The following is a 24770-nucleotide window of genomic DNA, read 5'->3' as shown; positions in this document are numbered from 1 at the left end:
TGGTTGGGCCGGAAGGGCTTGTTACATGCTGTATCTCAAAAAAATTAAATATAGTTTAACACCTGTACCTTCATGTCCATTTGTGGTTTAGATATGGTGGAATACTACAGCAGTTACAAGCTCTCTAGCCTGCGATGTTGTGCCGACCTTTTCACCTACACTAAGATCAATCTACCCCTTCCCTCCCACTTACCCCTTCATTTTTCTATCACCCATGTGCCTATCTAAGGGTCTCCTAAATACCCCTCCTACCACCCCAGCAGCACTTTCAACACACCCACCACTCTCTGTGTAAAACTCTGCCTCTGCCGTTACTTCCTCTACTTTTCTCCAATCACTTTAAAATTATGCTTCCTCATATTAGTCTTACTCCCCTTGGGAAAAAGTCCACTCAAAGTTCAAAGTAAATTTGTTGTCAAAGTACATCCTACAACCCTGAGATCGCATTCTTGATCTGTGCCTCTTATCGTCTTAGACACCTGCATCCAGTCACCCTTGGATAGGCACGTGGATGACAGAGGAAAGGAGGGAAGGGCTAGATACAGGGGTTCAAAGGTCAGCCCAGCATGGCGGACCGAGGGGCCTGTACTGTGTTGTAGTGTTTTATGTTCAAATTCGTTAAGGATGACCAACAGAAAGCCTTTAATTGTAGGCTATGGCGGCATGTTGTGGGCGAAAGGGCCTGTACTTTGCTGTACTGTTCAACGTTCTGTGTATAAAACGCTCATTCTGGTTCTTTTGCCTGCCTTCGTCTTGTGCGGCTGTGTTGCTGTGAGAAAATACTTCAGGCAGAGGATGAGAAATGTCGGTGCCTCATTTCTTCATTGCATTTAGAGATACGGTGCGGAACACTCCCTTCTGACCCTTCGAGCCCGGCTACCCACCAACCCACCACTTTAACCCTAGGCTAATCAGCGACAATTTACAATTGCCAGTACATCTTTGGATGGTGGGAGGAAGCTGGAAGGCCCAGGGATTCCATGGGGAGGACGGATAAGCTTCTTACAGAGGATTGAACTCCGAACACAGTTTGTAATAGCGTTGCACTAACAAGTTGGTCATTGTAAATTGTTGCTCCGTGCTGTGGCTTGCTGGGCTGTGGACAGGCTTGTTCCACACTGTATCTGGAAATAAATCTCCAACCCGAAGCTGGGAATGTGCAAGTGTCTGCCCATTTGTAGACGGGCATTGTTTACAGAAACCTCGACATGACCTTGGCATTTACCACAGTCAGTCCTTCTGGCATTCAGAGATAGCACATCTTTAAAATGAGCCCCACCTTAGTATTAACGCTGCATACTTTCAGCCGCCAATCTCTCTGAAGGCAAATATCATCTCTTGCGATGAGCAATGGGGCAGGAATGTCTTTGTCGGTGGAGAATATACAGGAGCCACTTGGAATAAATTATTGACAATTGTCTGCGTGTTTGGCAACAACAGATTTGATGTGTCTAACAAATTCTTGGTAGGCAGAATGAATGACCCTGTGTATTTGACACTAAATTCCACTGTCTAGAGGTGTTGTAGCCTGGCTTGTTTCTTGAGGGAAATTTCAGAAACACACCTCCCCCCTCCACCAAGCCTTCCATTAGTCAGGGTCGACCACGCCTGTTGTGTCCCAGCTATCTGCCTTCCCATAAACCAGCCAGGGTGGTGTTATATGCAGCACAAGCTGTTGCCCATTCAACAGTCTCCACACATCCAGTAAACCCAAAGGGGCCGATACAGTTTGTTACCAGCAGCATCGCAGGAGTCGCCAGTCAGCATCGAACACAATGTGAGATTGCCTTAGGACCTCCAGCTCCAGATTTTCCCCTCGGGTTTACTCCCGAAGCCTTCCCCATGAGCAGGTATAGCCTTAAGGCTGTGGAGGTTTGAGATCAGAGTTTTCCTTCACCTAGATGAGTTGCCAAGCACAGCAGATGAGTGGGCATCTGCCCAGAACAACTGACTTTAAACCAGCGGTAACCCGTCTTTGTCCCTTCTCCTGTCAGTAGAAACGGTTCCGCTGGGCCTAGCTAAGCCACATGTGAAGGCCAGGAGTTGTCAGAGGCTAGCTGAGAACCACAGCATTGGGAGCATTTAATAGGTAGTGGGAGCTTGTCCCCACCTCCCAGTAATAACAACCTTAAGGAACCATGATTATTATGGAGCTGTGATAAGGGCACTTCTTGCCTGAAATGCTTCATATACATAGAACACTACAACTACAGGCTGTACTGACCTTATAACCTATTCTAAGATCAGTCTAACACTTCCCTTGTATGTAGGTTTGGGATCAATAATTTATTAAATCCGGACATTGTTGATAGTGAGTTTTCTTTAACAATAATTCTCATTGTCGTCTTGAACCTTAAGTTTGAATTGGCAGTTTGCAAAGACACACTGGAGGTCGGGAGATATTTGTCACAACTGGTTGTCAAGCAGACGAGTTGAATCTTGTAAAGCAAATTAGATTAATTCAAAGAAGAAAGTATCAATTCTGAGTTCAGTTCTGGTTGCCTCATTATAGGAATGATGTGGAAGCTTTAGAGAGGGTGCAGAGGAGATTTACCAGGATGCTGCCTGGATTAGAGAGGGTGCAGAGGAGATTTACCAGGATGCTGCCTGGATTAGAGAGGGTGCAGAGGAGATTTACCAGGATGCTGTCTGGATTAGAGAGGGTGCAGAGGAGATTCACCAGTATGCTGTCTGGATTAGAGAGGGTGCAGAGGAGATTGACCAGGATGCTGCCTGGATTAGAGAGGGTGCAGAGGAGATTTACCAGGGTGCTCCTGGATTAGAGAGGGTGCAGAGGAGATTTACCAGGATGCTGTCTGGATTAGAGAGGGTGCAGAGGAAATTTACAGGATGCTGCCTGGATTAGAGAGGGTGCAGAGGAGATTTACCAGGATGCTGCCTGGATTAGAGAGGGTGCAGAGGAGATTTACCAGGGTGCTCCTGGATTAGAGTGGGTGCAGAGGAGATTTACCAGAGTGCTCCTGGATTAGAGAGCCTGTCTTATGAGGAAAGGCTGAGTGTTGAGCGAGCTCTTTTCCCTTTGGAGCAAAGGAGGATTAGAGATGTACAAGATGATAAAAGACGTAGATTAGATGGACAGTTAGAGACTTTACCCTGGGTGGAACCAGCTAATATGGCTAACATAAAACAGTAAGGGCCTTTCTGCAATGCATTAACCTACTCCCTTCCCTCCCACATAGCTCTCCATTTCTCTGTCAACCAAGAGTTCCTTGTGTCTCTGATGTACTATACCTGCCACCACTACCACCCTGGCAAGACTTCTCACACACTCAACGCTCTCTGTGTAGAAAAAGCACTTACCTCTGACATCCCCACTTTACTTTTCTCCAATCACCTTAAACTACTGACCCCTCTTGTATTTGCCACTTCTGCCCTGGGAAAAAGTCTAACTGTCCACTGGATCTGAGCCTCTATGAGGTCAGCTCTCATCTGAATTGTCACACTTACCATACGGCCTGCCTTTTGCTCCATACACATTCAGGCCTGCCAGTTACACTACCTACAGTTTGCTAAAATATTTGTCACACGAGTTTTAGTAATTGCATCATTTGCTCTCAATTGCCTGTAGACATTTCAACTCAAAGGATTTAGTGACAGCTTTGCAGAATTGAGGGTCAACTCCAGAGCTGACTGGTAATTTTAAGAGCCTCAGTAGCTGTGACTTAGCAGTGGTGATTTCCTTAAAGGTGGACTGGCTTTTTCTTGTTTTGAAGCCCATTGCCCCTACTGGGGCATAGACTGCTGACAGTTCACCAGGGACCTCTGTCCTGGGTCAGGTTTTCAAATCATCCCCAGCTATAGCATATCTTTGAAGTTCCTCTCTATCCCAGTAGTGAGGTCTCTGGAGCTTATGTAATACGGGGCTTTCGGGGGATGGGGTACAACTGATCATCCTGTCGAAACATCAACTGGACTCTTTTCCGCAGATGCTGCCTGACCTGCTGAGTTCCTCCAGCAGCCAACCCTCTTCCTTTTGCTTGGGACTGTCCGTGGTGGAGCGTCCATCTTCTGTAGCCTTTGGCTGTGGTAGGTTGAGGTACTGGGTGGAGTCTGCATCCACCTTCACCTCCTCCAACCACGTCCTACAGTCTGTCGTTGCAAACAGAAATAATTTACTCATACAACAGGGCCGCGTACCTTAGCTGTGACATTTTCAATGGAGATGTTTGCCATGATGAGACCACTCTCAGGTTGGAGGAGCAACACCTCATGTTTCATCTATAACCCAACTTGATGACATGAACATTGGTTTCTCCAACTTCTGGTAATTTCTCCCTCTCTCCCTTCTTCAATTCTCCACTCTGGCCTCTTAACTCTTCCCCATCACCTGCTATCGCCTCCCTCTGGTGCCTCTCCTCTTTCCCTTTCTCCCATGGTCCACTCTCCTCTCCTTCGTCTCAGCTCTTTGCCATTTCCAACTATCACTTCCCAGCTTCTTACTTCATCCTCCTGATCTACACCCCTTTTCTCAATTCCTCCACAACCTGGTTCTTCCTGAGCACTTTAGTGCTCGTCACAGCGAATTCCATCAGGCTGTCACTGTTTCACATTTTACCCAAAGAAAGCTAAAGACATATGAGTTCTACTGAATTATGTGACTCTTCACCTCTATTCAGCATTTGTTTTCTCCCTCCCACCCTCTTGCCCTCTCCCTATCTGCTCCCTTCTCTCTTTCTCTCTCTCTCTCTCTCTCTCTGTCTCTCTCTCCTCCCTCTCTCTGTCTTTTTTTCTCTCTCTCTCCTCCCTCCCTCTCTCTCTCTCCCCCCTCTCTCCCCCCTCTCTCCCCCTCTTTCTCCCCCTCTCTCTCCCCCTCTTTCTCCCCCTCTTTCTCCCCCTCTCTCTCCCCCTCTTTCTCCCCCTCTCTCTCCCCCTCTTTCTCCCCCTCTCTCTCCCCCTCTCTCCCCCTCTCTCTCCCCCTCTCTCTCCCTCTCTCTCTCCCCCTCTCTCTCTCCCCCTCTCTCTCTCTCTCCCTCTCTCCCTCACTCTCTCCTCTCCCTCTCTCTCCTCTTCCACTCTCTCTCTTCTCCCTCTCTCTCCTCTCCCTCTCCCTCTCTCTCCTCTCTCTCTCTCTCCTCCCTCTCTCTCCTCTCCCTCTCTCTCCTCTCCCTCTCCCTTTCTCTCCTCTCTCTCCCTTTCCTCCCTCTCTCCTCTCTCTCTCCCCCTCTCTCCTCTCTCTCTCCTCCCCCTCTCTCTCCTCCCCCTCCCTCCCTCTCTCTCTTCCCTCTCTCCCTCCCTCCCTCCCTCTCTCTCTCTCTCTCTCCCCCCCTCCCCCTCTCCCTCCCTCCCCCTCTCCCTCTCTCTCTCTCTCTCTCTCTCACAGACTTTTCAGGTTTCTGTGTCACTTCCCCCATGAGATTACATTGACACACGGACATCCTACAAGGCTGATGATGTTCCGGTTTGAGACGAGGCAAAACTCTCGGCCTGACTCACACATTGTGTTTCTGCAGGCTGCTGCTTCTACTTGTGACGGGTGGGGTACGGCTGTTATTAATGACACAGTTTACTTTGAGCTAATAACTGGGAAGGAGCTGGCTCTTTACCAACTTGGCTGAATGAAGTCTCCGAGGGGCGAGCGAGGGGGTTGGACAGTTTGAGGTTTATTCTCATTCTGTGAATCCTCCCAAGGTCGCCAGGAATTGACTATTTTTCAGAGAAAAATGGATCAGGAAAAATTAATATTCCCACATTGCTGAGTGTTTTCCAGGGAACGAAAGATGCTGAAACTGTAGTGAGAGAGCGGGAACTGGATTAGAGGCGGTACCGTTAGGGACTTGCCACAGGGGCCAAGGGTTAGACTCACTCAGTGGCCCTCCATTAGACTCTGTTCATTTGAACAGCCATAGACAGGAGATCAGACGTCAAGAGGGGACTTCACAGAGGTATGGTGACAGGCACAGGTTGAGTAGACAGCCCGAGACCTTTTCCCAGAGCAAAAATAACTAGTACGAAGAGGCATAATTTTATGGTGATTGGAGGAAAGTAGAAGGGGATGTCAGAGGTTTTTTCATGGGGGGTGGTGGGTGTATGGAATGTGCTGCCAGGGGTGGTGGTCGAGGCAGATACGTTAGGGACGTTTAACAGACTCTTAGATAGGCACGTGGATGATAGGGAAATGGAGGGCAGCTGTGTTGGAGGAGGGTTAGATTGATCTTGGAGTTGGTTAAAATGAATACACTGCCAGGGCTAGTGGTAGAGGTAGATATATGCGGGATATTTAATGTATGCAAAACAAACAATAGCAAAGTAAACAAATACTAAGCAGAACATGGGTTTTAATGAGATCTTCTCAACTCCAGCGAGTACAGGCCCAGACCCATTAACCACTCCTCTTACGTGAATCCTTGCATTCCCAAAATCATTCCCATGAACCTCCTCAATTCTCTCCACTGCCAACACATCCTTTCTCAGATAAGGGGCTGCAAACTGCTCACATTACTCCCAAGTGTGTCTGACCACCGCCTAACAGGTTCTCATTTGCCCACCTCCTCCTCGAGTGCTTCTTTCTAGGAACTGGTAATGACCCTTATTGGTAACTTGTATGTGAATATTTTCTGATCTAATTGGTAACATATCCCAATGCTGGATATAAACCTGTTGCCCGGCTCTCACCGGAGTGTTTCTGGGAGCAGGGGCCAGGGGCCTGGTCTACCTGGGTTGCAAAGAGAGGCATTGCATTATCAGAGTTCAGCAGTGCTTTGTGATGTGGTCAGGTGCCAAGGAAATAAAAAAGTGTTTCCCTCCCCCTCCCCCTCTCTCTCCTCTCTCCCCCTCCCCCTCTCTCCTCTCTCCCCCTCCCTACGTCTTCCTCTTTCACACTCGGCTCTGATGAATTCTCATTTTTCGGTTAATTTACTCGGGGATAGATATGTTGAATGCCACCACATTTTCAAGTTTGAAAATATCCATAGGGTCATCTCAGAAACTGCGGTGAATTCTTTGACTGAGCTTGCTGTTTAGTGCTGAATTTCTAATGTTAATGAATTGTGTCTCCTGGCCATGGATATAATGACTTAGCAGTTCTGAGCGAGGCTCCAGCTAGACGGCAGGGGGAATAGAGCATGCAGAGTGAGCTTACGTCCTTCAGAGCAGCATGCTGAGACCCCGTTCTACACAGACAGCTGTACGTGTGTTGTTGGGGCTGGAATAAGTGTGGGCCAGGAGACGGGGGTGCCTGTGACAACTGGCTTACTGGCAAGTAAAAACCTTAAGCACTTTGAAGGTGCGGGAGACCTACCCAGAGGCTGGTGTTGGCAAGTGTCACAAGTTGGAACCTCGCATGTGCCTGTGTTAGGGAGGAGCACCACGTGACCAAGAACAGAAGTGATGCGATCACACAGCCAGACAGAAGTAATGATTAACTCTTGCCGGCTGCTCTCCGTCTCCAGTCTGCCGGCTGGCATTGTTTTCCCCCGCAAGTGCGATGGGGACACAAACATGTGAGTTGTGAAGCTGGCTGCTGGTTGGACGGGTTGAGGGGTCAAGGAATGGGCAAGGGGAGCGGCTGAGAAGAGAATCTCTTGTTGGCCTCATAGCTGTGAGCAGTTCTGGTGTCCTCCTGTGGGTTAATGAGTCGGTGGTGATGTTAGCATTCGAGGACTGGCATATAAAAGCAGGAATGTGATGCTGAGGATTTATAAGGCACTGGTCAGACTGGAATGAGCAGTTGGGAGCTCCTTATCTAAGAAATGATGTGCTGATATCGGAGAGGGTCACCAGGATGATCCCAGGAGTGAAAGACGTATGAGAAGTGTTTGATGTCTCTGGGCCTGTGCTTGCTGGAGTTTAGAAGAATGGGTGTAGGGGTGGGGGATCTAATTGATGCCTATCAAATATTGAAAGGTCTTAATAGAAGGCGTGTGGAGAGAATGTTTCTTGTAGTGGGGAGCAGAGGCACAGCCTCAGAGATAGCCACTCAGAACAAAATTGAGGAGGCATTTTTTAGCCAGAGGGTGGTGAATCAGGGAAATTCATTGCCACAGACAGCTGTGAAGTCATCGGGTGTATTTAGTGCAAAGGTTGATAGGTTTTTGTTTATAGTTAGGGCATCAAAAGTATGGGGAGAAGCAGGGGAATGGAGTTGAGAAGTTGATGACACAAAGGTTGGAGGTGTTATGGATAGTGTGGAGGGCTGTCAGAGGTTACAGTGGGTCATTGATAGGATGCAAAACTGGGCTGAGAAGTGGCAGATGGAGTTCAACCCAGATAAGTGTGAGGTGGTTCATTTTGGTAGGTCAAATACGATGGCAGAATATAGTATTAATGGTAAGACACTTGGCAGTGTGTAGGATCAGAGGGATCTTAGTGTCTGAGTCCATAGGACACTTGAAGCTGTTGCACAGGTTGAACCTGTGGTTAAGAAGGTGCATTGGCCATCAATCGTGGGATTGAGTTTAGGAGCCGAGAGGTAATGTTGCAGCTATATGGAACCCTGGTCAGACCCCACTTGGAGTACTGTGCTTAGTTCTGGTCGCCTCACTACGGGAAGGATGTGGAAGCCATAGAAAGGGTGCAGAGGAGATTTACAAGGATGTTGCCTGGATTGGGGAGCATGCCTTATGAGAACAGGTTGAGTGAACTCGGCCTTTTCTCCTTGGAGTGACAGAGGATGAGAGGTGACCTGATAGAGGTGTATAAGATGATGAGAGGCATTGATCGTGTGGATAATCAGAGGCTTTTTCCTAGGGCTGAAATGGCTAGCACGAGAGGGCACAGTTTTAAGGTGTTTGGAAGTAGGTACAGAGGAGATGTCAGGGGTAAGTTTTTTACTCAGAGAGTGGTGAGTGCGTGGAATGGGCTGCTGATGACGGTGGTGGAGGTGGATACGATAGGGTCTTTTAAGAGACTCCTGGATAGGAACATGGAACTTAGAAGGGCTATGGATAACCCTAGGTAATTTCTAAAGTAAGGATATGTTCGGCACAGCATTGTGGGCCGAAGGGCCTGTATTGTGCTGGGGGTTTTCTGTGTCTCTGTGATAATCAATCATGATGGAACAGGTTCATTGGGCTCACTGGTCAAATGCTGCTCTGATTTCTTATGGTCTTATGAGTGTAATGTTTTTAACTTCACATCGACCAGGAGAACCAGTCCAGGTACATGGGGTGTGTCCTCATATTGACCATGGGACATGGTCCAGATACATGGGGTGTGTCCTCATATTGACCATGGGACATGGTCCAGATACATGGGGTGTGTCCTCATATTGACCATGGGACATGGTCCGGGTACATGGGGTGTGTCCTCATATTGACCATGGGACATGGTCCAGATACATGGGGTGTGTCCTCATATTGACCATGGGACATGGTCCGGGTACATGGGGTGTGTCCTCATATTGACCATGGGACATGGTCCGGGTACATGGGGTGTGTCCTCATATTGACCATGGGACATGGTCCGGGTACATGGGGTGTGTCCTCATATTGACCATGGGACATGGTCCGGGTACGTAGGGTGTGTCCTTCCAGGCCTGGCTGTGTTAAAGCATGTTCATTAAGGAAATGAACTTATCTGGTATGGAAACGCCAATTCTCAGGTACAAAAAGTAGTGGATGCAGCTCAGTCAGCACGGGTAAAGCCCTCCCTACCTTTGACTACATCTACAAGGAACACTGACACAAGAAATCAGCACCCATTATCTGAGACCTCCACCATCCAGGACATGGTCTTTTCTCGACAAGGCGCCCCAGGACCCACACCACCAGGTTCAGGAACAGGCTTCTGAACCGTTGTGGATAACTTCACTCACACAACACTCAACTGTTCCCACATCCTACGGACTCACTTTCAAAGACATTACAACTCATGGTCTCAGTATTATTTATATTTTTATTGACACAATTTGTCTTCTTTTGCACATTGGTTGTTTGTCAGTCTTTGCTTATGTGTAATTTTTCATAAATTTGATTGTATTTGGATATTTTTGCATTACTTATTTCATATCTACCCATTGTAGTTGATAGTTTTTATGACTATGTATTGAAGCGTACTGCTGCCACAGCACAACTAATTTCACGACACATACCAGGGATATTGAACTGGATGCTGATTCTAATTTCCCTGTCAATACCCTCAAGACAGTGACTCTCTGAGTGGTATATGTGTCACGTATGTACTCTGATAATAAATTCACCTTCCTATCCACCTCCATCTCACAGACTGCTGGCATAACAATTAGCTAGATTGTGAAACTTGCCCCAGGACAATATTGAATTTGAGTATCTCCTAAACTGGGAGAAAACCTGATTCACCTAACCCCACACTGAACATTCCTGTAGATGACAGGGAATTGGTTTCAGAGAAGCTGAAGGGGAGGTGTGTTCTCCAGAGCAGGCCTGACATTTTCATTCATCCAGAGTAACACACACACACAGTGCTGGAGGAACTCGGCAGGTCAGGCAGCGACTATGGAGAGCAATTCACAGCTTTGTTTCGGGCTGAACTCCTTTAACAGGACTGCAAAGGAGGGGGGCAGATGCCAGAATAAGGTGAGGAGAGGGAAAGGGGTCACTGCTACACACTCAGGGACAGATATGCTTACACCTCCCTAATGAAAAACCAGGAAATACAACTACGTTGTCAGGATCGTAGCGATTAGCATAATGCTTTACCGCCCTAGTGACTGGGGCTCATTTACTGCATTGTCTGTAAGGAGTTTGTATGTTTTCCCCGTGTGATGTGGGCTTCCTCTGGGTGCTCCTGGTTCCGCTCATATTCCAAAGATGTATGGGTTAGTAAGTTGTGGGCATGCTATGTTCGCAGGGGAAGTGCAGTGACACTCGACGGTCTGCCTCCAACACATCCTTGGACTGTTGACTCAAAGCAATGTGTTGTGGGCTTTTCTTAACACTTTCAGTGAACTTTTGATGTTTCAATGTACGAGCTAATCTTTAATCTTTTTGGCCTTAGCACCCAGCGTAGTTCCCAGTAAAATATAAACTTGAGTGTGCAATATTTTTCTATTCACATTGACCAGGTGAAGAAGTCCAGGAATATGGGGTGTATGTCCTTCCAGGAGTGGCTGTTCTGGCCTGGCTAATCCTTGCAGATTGTTTTGATGAAACTATCTCTGGTTAGCCCTGACCTGGGCACTGAAGGGCCTGTTCATGTGCTCTTCTGTTCTATGTAGAAACTGGCTGGTGAACGTTGCAACTGCTAAGTTAAGACTGCTTTACTGTTCAGAATGTTGTGAAATTTGTTGCTTTGCAAGACATCAAATATACTGTACAATGAATTATAATAAAAGCCATAAAATATAAATAAGCAGTGCAAAATGAGATGAAAAGATAGAGAGGTATAGAGAGGTAATGTCTGGCGTTTATCTTGTTACTTCAAATGACAGTTCTTTCTGTAAGATGATGGAGGCACTTTAACATGCCTTCTTTGTAACTGCAGCCTATCGATGCAGCTATAAAGAAGGCAAGACAGTAAGTCACCAAAGACACTCGCAAATTTCTACAGATGTACTGTGGAGAGCATTCTAACGGGTTGCACCATTGTCTGGTATGGAGCGGCTACTGCACACGTTCGAAATAAGCTGCAGAAAGTTGTAAACTCACTTCTTCCCCTCCGCCATCAGATTTCTGAATGGACAATGAACCCGTGAAGATTTCACTTTTTTTTCCTTATTTTGCACTGCTTATTTAATGTAACTCTTTAAAATATAAATGTACTTACTGTAATTCAGTAGTTTTTATTATTATGTATTACATTGTACTGCTGCCACGAAACAACAAATTTCACAGTACATGCTGGTGATATTAAACCTGATTCTGTTTATTCATGTGGTGCCTGTCATAACCACAGGGTGTTTCTTAGCACTTTCAAAATAGAGATGTTTATAAGATTATGAGAGGCATAAATAGACTAGGTAGACAATATCTTTTCCCAGGGTAGAAATGTAGAAATGTCTAATAAAAAGGACATGCATGCATTTAAGGTGGGAGGGGGTAATTTCAAAACATAAGTGAGGGGCAAGTTTTTTTACCCAGAGAGTGGTGGATGTCTGGAATGCGCTGCCTGGGGTGGTGATAGAGGCAGGAACATTAGAGGCTTTTAAGGGACATTTAGATCGACACATGAATGTGAGGAAAATTGAAGGATATGGACATTGGCAGAAGGGATTAGTTGCCATTTGATTATTAATTACGGTTTGGCATAACATTGTGGGCTGAAGGCCTGTTTCTGTGCTGTACTCCATGTTTTAAAATGTTGTTGGGTGTTGGTGGGGGAGGGTAGATGAGGTGAGGGGCTGAAGCTGTTTTACCTACTCTGAGCTCGTTCTATAATGATTTAGTCAGTATGCATTTCCACGGTAGTGAAGCAATTAGCTGGGGCATTGGAGTTCAGAGTTCAGAGTTCAGTTCTGGTGCCCTCTGTCAGAACTTTTGTACGTTCTCCCCGTAACTGCGTGGGTTTCCGCCGGTAGTCTAACAACATACCTGTCAGTAGGTTGAGTTCCTCCAGCATTTGCCTGTTAGTAGGTTATTTGGTCATTGTAAATTGTTCTGTGATTAGGCTGGAGTTAAATTGATGGGTTGCTGGGCCCTCTTCACTCGTTAAATCTCTGAATAAAAATGAAGCGGCCTCCCGAAATTCTCCAGGAAGAGACCAAAGAATGCCCCAAGCTCGCTCACCCTGAGGGAGTTGGTTCTATCTATCAGAGGCCTTCAGCTGGTCTCATGCACTGGCGTGGATCAGAACTAACCGGCACTGAGGTAACGGTGTGAAATGATTACTGTACCAGTCTTCTCCCGCACAATACGCTGGAGGAACTCAACAGTGGCAATGCAAGAGAATGGTTCAGGCTAGACTGCCTAATGTCACTTCCAGTATTCAATTGTGAAGGAGAACTAAATAATTGTTACTCTGTTTCCAATGCAGCACCAAAGAAAACCGCAATAAGATGAAGAGCACAATAATCCCAAATACACAAAAAGTAAGAATATATAAGATAGCCAGTGTCGCCAGGCTGTACATGGGTGACTGACAGGGAATAATAAAGCAGTGCTCACTGCTTGGGGAAAGTAACTGTTTTTGAGTCTGGTGGTCCTGGCGTGAATAATACGTAGCCTTGTCCCTGATGGGAGTCCATGAGCAGGGTGGGTGGGATCCTTCATCATGTTACTGGCCCCTTTCTCTTTTCCATGTTGTTGATGGTGGGTAGGCTGGTGCTGGTGATGCGTTGGGCAGTTTTGACTCTCCGTTATGGAGGCTTCCTGTCCGTAGCAGGGTAGTTTCTGTACCAAACAGTGATGCAGAAGGTTGTGAGAATGGAGGTGCATAGGCCAGCTCTCTCCAGCCTCCTCAAACAGAAGAGGCATCGCTGAGCTTTCCTGCGTAGGATCCTTCATCAGAACACCCGCCTGCTTCGAATCCTGCTGTTGTGATGGTGGCAAAATCAGTGAGTTTAAAGAAACAAGTTCCATTACCTGAATAAATCTTTCACAACTGTCCCTCTTCGAAAGCCTGTCTAGCTACTTTGCCGATTTGACGGTAGTGACAGTTTTTAATCTCTACCTCCTGCCCTTTTTCAGCCGACAATAATTGCCTTGTCATTTTAGTGAAGCTGTTAATGCCTTTCATGTAAATAATTTATTGCCTTCATTAACATGAGATCATATGACATTCAGCCCATCGAGTCTGCACTGCCATTCCATCACGATTTATTATCCTTCTCATCCCATCCCCATTCTCCTGCCTTCTTCCTGAAACCTTTGATGCACCGACTAATCAAGAGTCCATCAATCTCGCTTTAGGTATACCCAATGACATGTCCTCCATAGCCACCTTTGGCAATGAACTCCACAGACTCAGCACCCTCATTTGAGAGATTTCAACGAGATCCCCATTTATTCTTCTAAACTTCAGCAAATGTCGACCTAGTGCCATCAAATGCTCCTCGTACATTAAACCCTTCATTCCCAGCATCGTTTTCGTGGACCTCCTCTGGATTCTGTGTAGTGCCAGCACATCCTTTCTTAGAGAAGTCAGTCCTGATAAAGGGTCTCGGCCCAAAACATCGACTGCTTATTCCTCTCCATGGATGCTCCCTCCTGACCTGCTGAGTTCCTCCAGCATTTTGTGTGTGTTGCTCTGAATTTCCAGCATCTGCAGAATCTCTCACGTTTATTACCTGACTTTTCTTGTGCTCTCTTTCAATTACCTCATCCAAATTCTATGGATCTTGAACAAAAGTTGGCTGTAGACCATGTTTTAAAAAATCACGCTTGCTTATTTATTATTATAACTCCTCCCCTCCATTACTTCACACGCTTGAGGGTTCAGACACGTCCTTAAACAGAAAATCATACACAAATGAGTGAATGCGGCCAGGTCCATCACGGGTAAAGCCTTCCCCAACATTGAGCACATCGACATGGAATGTTGTCACAGGAAAGCAGTGCCCACCACCAGGGACTGCCAGCACCCAGGACATGCTCTCTTGTCGCTGCCGCTATCAGGAAGGAGGTACCAGAGCCTCAGGACCTGCTCCATCAGGTTCAGGAACAGTTATTACCCCTCAACCATCAGCCTCTTAGACCAGTGGGGACAACTGCACTCACCCCAACACTGAACTTTCCCACAACCTGTGGACTCACTTTGTTCTCAATATTTATTGCTTATCTATTTACTATTTTGTTTTGCAGAGTTTGTTGTCTTTTGCACATAGGTTGAACATCCAAGTTGGTGCGGGTTTTCATTGATTTTATTACTGATTTATTGAGTATGCCCACGAGAAAAGGAATCTCAGGGGTTGTGGCACATTTGTTCTCTGATAATAAATTTACTTAGAACTTTGAACTTGGAAGACCATGGGGGGTACTAAATATGTTTTCACATATGGGTACAGCACACTGAGTGACTATGCCCCCCCCCCCCAGAGTAAAGGGTAGATCAGCTTCATTTGTCACACGGACATTGGAACAAACAGTGCAGTGCGTTGTTTGTGTCATCAGATCAGTGAGGGTTGTGCTGGGCAGCTGCAAGTGTCACCACGGATTTAGCTTTTAGATAAAATGCCATCCTTGGCATAATAACTTAGAATTGAGATGAGGAGGAATTTCTTAGACAGCTGTGGAGGACAACTCATTGGGTATATTTAAAGTGGAGGTTGATAGGTTCTTGATTAGTCAAGGCATCAAAGATTTCAGGGAGAAGGCAGGAGAATGGGGTTGAGAGGGATAATAAATCAGCCATGATGGAATGGTGGAGCAGACTCGATGGGCTGAATGGCCTAATTCTGCCCTTTTGTTTTATGGTCTAAGGCAGGTTAATGGGGTTGAGAGGGATAATAAATCAGCTATGATGGAATGGTGGAGCAGACTCGATGGGCCAAATGGCCTAATTCTGTTCCTAAATCTTAGTTTTAACATTTGGATGTATCTTTGTGGGAAATTTATATCTGGCCTCTTTTCTAAATTTATACTTAAATCTCTTAACTGCATAAAATAATCATCTACATGTACCGCATCATAAAATAAAGGATGTGAAGACTCCAAAGACAATTACATTCTGTCTGGGAATAAATTGTTTTATGCTGTAACTCCTCTGCTCTCCCTTTAAGGGCTTCACTTACTTTGAATGGCAAAGGCAGTAATTGCTGCAGACAGCGTTGCAGCCTATAATTTGCATGGCTGATGAGAAACTTTTGACAATGAATAAACGCTGTGTAGCCATTCACAGTAATCTTTGCTCTGTCCCATTCACAGTAATCTGCGCTCTGTCCCATTCACAGTAATCTGCACTCTGTCCCATTCACAGTAATCTGCACTCTGTCCCATGCACAGTAATCTGTTCCGCCCCAGTCACAGGAGACAGGTTTTGTTAGACAAAAGGAACAGGGCTTGCTTTCCTTCGCTGGATTTTATTGTTGAGGCTCCAGTCACCACAGTGAATGGCAGAAACCCTTTGTTCTCTCTCTCTCTCTCTCTCTCTCTCTCTATCTCACACACACACACACACACACACACACACACACACACACACACACACACACACACACACACACACACACACACACACACACACCACCCCCCCCCCACTGCCTAGATCTATGCCATATTGCAGAGGGCAGAGTCAAAAGGAGTAGACATCTGTGTGCCTCTGTAAGATTTTACACTCACTGTTGGCCTTTTTGTGCAATTTTACGCACCTTCAGGCTGTAAAATTGGGCTCCATCTTTTCCTCGTCCTTCCCCACATCCTCATACCCGTCACCCATACTCACTCTGGAACCTGTACTCATGGGAGTTTGGAAGAATAAGTGAGGATCTCGTTGAAAACCACCAGATATTGAAAGGCCCTTGCTGGAGTGGATGTAGGGAGGATGTGTCCTACAGTAGGGGAGTCTAGGACCAGAGGGTACAGACTCATCTCTGTTCTAAAGGGAAGTCCCTCGATTCTGAGGCTGTGCCTCTGGTTCTAGACCCCCCCCCCCCCCACAATAGGAAACATACTCTTCACATTATTTAGGCCTTTCAGTATTCGATAGGTTTAAATGAGATATCCCTGCCCCCATTCTTCTAAACTCCAGTGAGTACAGGCCCAGAGACATCACAAGCTGCTCACACGTTAACCCTCTCATTCCCGGGATCATTTGCAGTTTGTCTCTTTTGCCAGTCATTTGTTTGTATGTTTATGTATAGTTTTACATAAGTTCTATTGCAGTTCTTTATTCCTGCAAGACAGTGAACCTCAGGATTGTACAGTATATAGTAACATACCCTATACATCGATAGCAAATTTACTTTTAAGTTTGTAGTATTGAGCAAGGTGAGTGAACTGGCCAGTTACCAGTGCCTGACTCAAAGTTCAAAATAGATGTATTAGTTCAAAGTACATATATGTCACTGTATGCAACCCCGAGATTCATTTTCTTGTGGGCATTCACAGTAAATATAAAGAAACACGGTAGAATCAATGAGAGACTGCGCACAATGGAGATGGACAAACAACCAGTGCACAAAGGACCACAAAATGTGCAAATACAAAAACCCCCAAATAATAATACATAAATAATAAATATTGAGAAAATTAGATGAAGAGCCCTTAGGTTGTGGAACCAGTTCAGTGTTGTGGTGAGTGAAGTTATCCCCTCTGGTTCGGGGGCCGGATGGTTGAGGGGTAATAACTGCTCCTGAGCCTGGTGGGGTGAGTCCTGAGGCACTCTACCTCCTTCCAGAGGGCAGTATTGAGAAGAGAGCACGGTCTGTGTGGTCTTTCCCTGTGATGGACAGGGCCATATCCACTGCTTTCTGTTGTCTTTTCTGTTCAAGGGCATTACGGTTTCTGTACCAGGGTGTGATGCAGGCATTCTGAACGCTCTCCACTTCACACCTGCAGAAGTTTGCCGAATTTTCAGATGACAATATTAGAGCTAATGTTGTGGGCTGTTGGATTAACCAAAGACAGAGAGAGAGAGAGCAGAGAGAATCACTACTGTAAACAAACCCAGCACTTATAAAACATTCACGTGTCAGCATACAGTCTAGATGTTAATAATTTAGCCTAGATTCCAATTAGTTACAGGTGTGTATTTGTCTTAGTACTGGTAAGCTTTCTGACTCAGAGACAATCTGTAATGAACAGTTAACTAAAAGCGGGAGGTGATACTAATGAGTGCAGTGTTTAGCATGACGCTATTTACAGTGCCAGCATTCACCGGCCGGGGTTCAATTCTTGCTACTGTCTGTAAGGAGTTTGTTCGTTCTCCCCGTAACCATGTGTATTTCCTCTGGGTGCTGCAGTTTCCTCCCACATTCCAAAGAAGTACCAGTTCGGGTTAGCAAGTTGTGGATTTGTTCCGTTGGCACTGGTCACTGATTTAATGAACGCTAATGATGCATTTCACTGTATGTTTATGTACCCGCGGCTCATAAAGCTAACCTTCAAAACTATAGCTCGGTATAGTTTAGCTTGATAGAACAGAAACCAGAGGCGGAGCGTGTGCATGGTGTGCATTCTGTGGTGTAGCTTCTCAGTTTCAGAAGATCCTGTTCTTTCATCTACGGCCTTTAGCGTTTTGATGATTTCAGGTGTGTGATGATTACAAAGATGCTGCAGGAACTTGAGGACCTGAGTTATACGGAAAGGTTGAATAGGTGAGGACTTTATTCCCTGGAGTGGAGGAGATTGAGGGGAGATTTGATAGAGGTGCACAAAATTATGAGGGGTATAGATCGGGTAAATGCAAGCAGGATTGTCTACTGAGGTTGGGTGAAACTAGAACTAGAGGCCATGGGTTAAAGGTTAAAAGGAATCTGAGGGGGAAATTCTTCACTCAGAGGGTGGTGAGAGTGTGGAATGAGCTGCCAGTGGAAATCGTGTATGAGGCTTTGATTGCAACAATTAAGAGAAATTTGGATAGGTACTTGGATGGGAGGTGTACGGGGGGGTCAACGGTGCAGGTGTAGGTCGATGGGACTATGCAGAGAAATAGTTTGGCATGGATTAGATGGGCCGAAGGGCTTGTTTTTGTACAGTAGTGCTCTATAACTCTAGGTTGGGTTTTGGTGCTAATGGTCAGTGGATTTGCCATTGGTTCCGGAAGACTATCCAACTCCACTCCCCTCTTCCCTGGTGCATGGCTATTTCAATGATGTTTTATTTCTGTAAATAACGAGCAAATTCTATGACTCTGGATGTTGGTTTAAGGTAAAAAGGCTAAAGGTTTTCCTTTTCCTTTCTTCTGCAGAATCGCGAATAAGTCAGGAGCTGGGAAGTCAATCGCACTGGTGCGTTGTTGCATACTGGGAGGAGAGGACACGAGTGGGACGTCTCTACACTGTCCAGGAACCCTCCCTGGATATTTTCTATGATCTACCTCACGGGAATGGTTTCTGCCTTGGACAGTTGAACTCTGACAACAAAAGCCAATTGGTGACCAAAGTGCGGAGTAAAATCGGTTACGGAATTCAGCTGAGCAAAGAGCCAGACGGCGTGTGGGTCTACAATCGCAGCAACTACCCAATCTTCATTAAGTCGGTCACACTGGACAACCCGGACTCCAGGACGTTACTGGTGCACAAAGTATTCCCGGGCTATTCCATCAAGGCTTTCGACTACGAGAAGTCTTACACCTTGCAGAGACCCAATGACCATGATTTCACGCACGAGCCGTGGTCCGGGTTCAGTGTTCAGATTAGTTTTGTAAAAGGCTGGGGCCAATGTTACACAAGACAGTTCATAACCAGCTGCCCTTGTTGGCTGGAGGTGTTCCTCGATAGTCGATAGAGCAGTGTTATTAAAGGAGAGATGCTTTCAATGAAAAGTAATGAGATTTAATAAAAGAAAAGTGTATTTTATGTTATATATAAATATATTATATTACTTGTAAATATGAAGACATTTTATAGCATTATTTATGTATTGTGCAATGTGTAAACCAGACAATTAAAAATGCACTTTGCTTAATATAAATGCAAATAAGATGAAAACGCCAAAATTTAAATAACACGAATTGGTGTTCTTATGGGTGCTGAAACCAAGGAGAATGTTTTTTTTTTAAAATAGAGGAGTTTATGTTCAAGTGGAAAAAATAAAATTGTACACCTGATTTAACAAATGTAATTTGGCTGTCTCTTTCAGGTGAAGGGAAAGTAATTCCCACTTAGTAATTAGTGAAGAGTAAGGATCTGTTTTAGAACATAGAACAGGGCAGGCAGGCCCCATGGTCCGTGGGTTGTGCTGACCTTTAAGCGTTTCTCCCACATATCCTTCCATTTTTCTATCATCCATGTGCCTACCTAAGAGTCTTTTAAATGTCCTTACCGTATCTGTCTCTACCACCACCCCAGCAGGACGTTCCATGCACTGTTCACTCTCTATGTAAAAAAGTCCTACCTCTGACATCCTCCCTATACTTCCTTCCAATCATCTTGAAGTTCTGCCCCCTTGTATTAGTAATTTTTCTCTGGGAAAAAGTCTTTGGCTATCTACTCGATCTATTACTCTTATCATCTTGTACATCTTTATCAATTCATCTCTCATCCCCCTTCGCTCCAAAGACAAAAGCCCAGATCACTTAACCTTATCTTCGTAAGACATGCTCTCTAATCCAGGTAGCAACCTGGTAATTTTCCTCTGCACCCTCTCTGAAGCTTTCACATCCTTCCTCTAATGAGGCAGCCTGAGCAGAGTAGAATACTCCAGGTGTGGTTGAACCATAACAGCATACAACTTATCCTGCTACTCCATCTGCTAAAAGTGGCATTTCCTGGTGACCAACCATTTTTTAATTCCAATCTCCTTTCCCGTTCCAACATGTCAGTCCAGACCTGCTCTTCTGCCATGATGAGGTCACTCTCGGGTTGGAGGAGCAACACTTTATATTCTGTCTAGGTAGTCTCCAACCTGATGGCATGAACATCGATTTCTCCAACTTCTGATAAATATTCCCCCTTCCCCTTCCCTCTTCAATTCACCATTCTGGCCCACCTCTTACCTCTTCTACTCGCCTGCCTATCACCTCCTTTTCAACCTATTGCCTCCTAGCTTCTTACTTCATCCTCCCTCTCCCACCCACCTGGCTTCATCTACCCCCTTCTAGTTTGTCCTCTTCCCCTTTGCCCACCTTGTTCTGGGGTCTTCCCCAGCCCTGATGAAGTGTGGACTGTTTACTCCTCTCCGTGGAAGCTGCCTGACCTGCTGGGTTCCTCCAACATTCTGTGAGTGAACTCTGCATTTCCAACATCTGCAGAATCTCATTTCTTCTGGCCCTGCATTTATTTGTGACATTTTGGAGAGTTGGGAGTGTGAGGCTCCGTTTCGCGAACAACTAATCTTTCTCTTTTTAAATAATTTTCACCTCATTAAATCCTTTGCTATCCTTCCTGAGTATCTTCCTGAGCTGACTTTCAGGGTACACCCTGGTAGTTATAGAGTGAGGAGCTCACACAACCTACATCAGTAAGCGTGAATGAAGATGAAATTTATTTGTCACATTTACACTGAAACATACAGTAAGCACGAGTCGTTCGAATTAAATCAGTGAGGATTGTGCTGGTGGCAGCCCGCAAGGGTCCCCATGTTTCTGGTACCAACATAGCATGTCTCCAATTCACTAACTCCAGCCCGGGCATGTGGGAGGAAACCAGAGCACCCAGAGGAGACCCACGTGGTCACCGAGTGTGGCAGGAATTGGATCCTGATCTCCTGCACTGTAAACTGTTAACCTATTGTGTCGCCACAAAGAATTTTTTTTTTTATTTTCTCACAATGAAGTGGAGAGATTAATGCCGCAGTGACCAGCTGAGGCTGTCTGCCTGGACTGTGATACAAAGCCTATAGAAAATATTCACCCTTTTGGAAGTTTTCATGTTTTATTGATTTACAACATGGATTTATTCAGCTTTTTTGACACTGATCAACAGAAAAAAAGATCTGTATCTAAGTGAAAACAGATCACTACAAAGTGATCTAAATTAGTTATAAATATAAAACACAAAATAATTGATTGAATAAGTATTCACCCCCCTTTAATATGACACACCAAATCATCACTGGTGCAGCCAATTGGTTTTAGAACTCGCGTAATCAGTCAGATGGAGGACTTTTTTGGAGACCTGTGTTCGTTCAAGGTGTTCCAATTGATTGTAGTAAAAATACTCCTGTATCTGGAAGGTCCAACTGTTGGTGAGTCAGTTTCCTGACGAAAACTACAGCATGAAGGCAAAAGAGCATTCCAAGCAACTCTGTGAAAAGGTTATTGAAAAGTACAACTCAGGAGATGGATACAAGAAAATTTCCAAATCACTGAAAATCGCTTGGAGTACAGTTAAGTCTATCATCAAGAAATGGAAAGAATATGGCACAGCAGTATATCTGACTAGTTCAGGCCATCTTCAAAAACTGAGCGACTGTGCAAGAAGGGGACTGGGAGGTCACTGAGAGACCTATGACAACCCTGGAGGAGTTACAAGCTTCAGTGGCTGAGATGGGAGAGACTGCACGTACAACAACTGTTGCCCGGGTGCTTCACCACTCACAGCTTTATGGGAGAGTGGCAAATAGAAAGCCAATGTTGAAAAAACTCATGAAATCATGGCTAGAGTTTGCCAGAAGGCATGTGGGAGACTGAAGTCAGCTGGAAGAAGGTTCTATGGACAGAAGAAACCAAAATTATGCTTTTTGGCCATCAGACTAAACACTATGTTTGGCGTAAGCCAAACACACCATCCCTATCGTGAAGCATGGTGGTGACTGCATCATGCTGTGGGGATGCTTCACTGCAGCAGGCCCTGGAAGGCTTGTGAAGGTAGAGGGTAAAATGAATGCAGCAAAATACAGGGAAACCTTGGAGGAAAACCTGATGCAGTCTGCAAGACAACTGCAGCTTGGGAAAAGATTTGTTTTCCAGCAAGACAATGACCTCAAATATAAAGCCAAAGCTACACAGAAATGGCTTAAAAACAACAAAGTTAATGTCCAGGAGTAGCCAAGTCAGAGTCCAGACCTCAATCCAGTTGAAAATTTATGTCTGGACCAAAAGCTGTTCAGTCGTTATCCCCATGCAATTTGACAGAGCTTGAGCAGTTTTGTAAAGAAGAATAGGGGAAAATTGCAGTGTTCAGATGTGCAAAGCTGATAGAGGCCTTCCACACAGACGTAAGGCTGTAATTGCTGCCAAAGGTGCATGCATCTACTAAATACTGACTTGAAGGGGGAAAGTACTTGTGCAATCAATTATTTTGTGTTTTATATTTTTAATTAATTTAGATCACTTTGTAGAGATACCTCTATCCTGAATCTATGCCCTATGGTCCTAGACTCTCCCACTAAAGGAAACCTCTTCTCCATATCAATTCTACCTAGACTATTTGATAGGTTTCGATGAGATTCTCCCCTCAGACTTCTAAACTTCACCGAGTATAGGCCCAGAGCAATCAAATGCTCCTGATACATTAACTCCAGTTCTATCGCAAATATTTTGCAGCAGTTCCATTCCACCTGGCATCCGGAATCAAGGGGTAGTGGAATAATGGAATGATTTGTAGATTGTGCCTGATGCTAGGACAATATGACTTGTGTTGAAGAGTTCATGGAATTTCCTGATTGAATTTGATGCCCGCTGTAATCTCATTAAAAAATTATCCCAAACACAATGTGCCCAGATTGAATGAGAAATTTGGTCACTTTGGGCCCGTTTTCAGGCACCATATTCGATGGGATGTCTAGATGATTAGACTTGCTTGTGATTTACAAATGTTTTATTTATTTAGAGATACAGCACGGTAAACAGGCCTACCCAGCCCAGTGAGCCTGTTTTGCCCAATTACACACGTATGATCATGCAAGCTACTAACCTCTTGTGTTTTTGGAGTGTGGGAGGAATCCCACGTGGTCACAGGGAGAACACATAATCAATCCCCTTACAGTGACGGGAATTGAACCTGGGTTGCTGGTGCTGTAATTGCATTGCACTAACTGTTACACTACCGTGCTGCCTGATCTGTTGAGCAGCTTGGTGACTTTGTCTGCAAACTCGCACATAAATATGAGCGTGGTGTAGCACAGAACAACACACTTCTGTACAACGGAACACCAGCAAAGAGTCAAATGTTTTCAGGAGAGGAAATGGGCAGGATGGAATTCTTCAGATTTAATCTGGAATTCTCAGCCCAAACAGGTAATTTTATCACTGCCCCTGAGTGTGGCTGGAGGCCGCCCGCACAGAATCCCAAGGGGGCCTTCTGATCAGAAAGGAATGTGAACTTGTCAGAGTTTAAAGTACAGATGTATCTTTGAGCCAAGGGTAAATATATTTGCCCTAGACCTATATGGGGCTGTTCTTAATTAGGGACAGAAATTCATCCAATTTGGATTTTCAGCTTTTCCGAAGCTTATTGGTATATAACCATGGTAACGAGGCCTACCATGGCGATTAAGCTAGAAACAGCCTAGAGTCATTACATTCTTTTTCCTGTATTTATTCCAATGCTGCAGAAAAAAACCTCTTTAATCCTCCTTCAGAAAAGCAGAAATGAGCTCAAATTGATGCTGGTGACTGCAGTTCAGTTTTTCTTGAAGGTTAGTCAAAGCAGATTATCACCAGACATGAAATGCTCTAGAAAAGATAGAAAAAACTTGAATGTAAATGAGAATTTTGCTTTTTTTTGGTGAATTACACTTTCCTGTGCTTGACATAAAATTATGCCCACCCCTCCACTGAATTAAAATTGGTATTGGCTTAATATAAGAGCATAAGATAAAGGAGCAGAATTAGGCTATTTGGCCCATCGAGTCTGATCTGCCATTCCATCATGGCTGAGTTATTATCTCTCATCCCTATTCTCCTGATTTCTCCCCATAACCACAAGACCATAAAATATAGCAGAATTAGGCCATTTGGCCCATCAAGTCTGCTTTTCCACTTCATCATGGCTGATCCATTTTCCCTCTCAGCCCAATCTCTTGCCTTCTCCACATATCCCTTCATGCCCTGACCAATCAAGAATCTATCAGCCTTTTCCTTAAATATACCCAAAGACTTGGCTTACACAGCCACCTGTGGCAACAAATTCCACAGATTTACCACCATCTGGCTAAAGAAATTCCTCATCTCTGTTCTAAAGGAACTTCCTTGTATTCTGAGGCTGTGCCCTCTAGTTCTAGACTTCCCCAATATAGGAAACCTCCTCTCCATGTCCAGTCTATCTAGGCTTTATTGTCACATGTGATTATCACATGTAATGAATATATACATGTAATACATGTATTACATATACATGTATGAATATATACATGTAA

The 24770-nt window shown here is 45.1% G+C and overlaps 1 protein-coding gene across 2 annotated transcripts in view; it reads left to right on the top strand.

Moving 5' to 3' along the window:
• smad7 (SMAD family member 7) overlaps nt 1-19587 on the top strand; it is a 47414-nt gene extending 27827 nt beyond the window's left edge. For both annotated transcript variants that reach the window (XM_073064063.1, XM_073064061.1), the window contains exon 4: nt 18718-19587. In XM_073064063.1, the coding sequence (XP_072920164.1) occupies nt 18718-19256 (539 nt within the window). In that variant the 3' untranslated portion in view covers nt 19257-19587. The remainder of the gene's footprint in view (nt 1-18717) is intronic.
• The last annotated feature ends 5183 nt before the right edge of the window (nt 19588-24770 follow it).

Source organism: Hemitrygon akajei, chromosome 13, assembly GCF_048418815.1.
Source record: "Hemitrygon akajei chromosome 13, sHemAka1.3, whole genome shotgun sequence".
Lineage (NCBI taxonomy): Eukaryota > Metazoa > Chordata > Chondrichthyes > Myliobatiformes > Dasyatidae > Hemitrygon > Hemitrygon akajei.
Note: the sequence above shows the minus strand (reverse complement) of the source record. Positions and strands in the feature narration are given on the sequence as shown.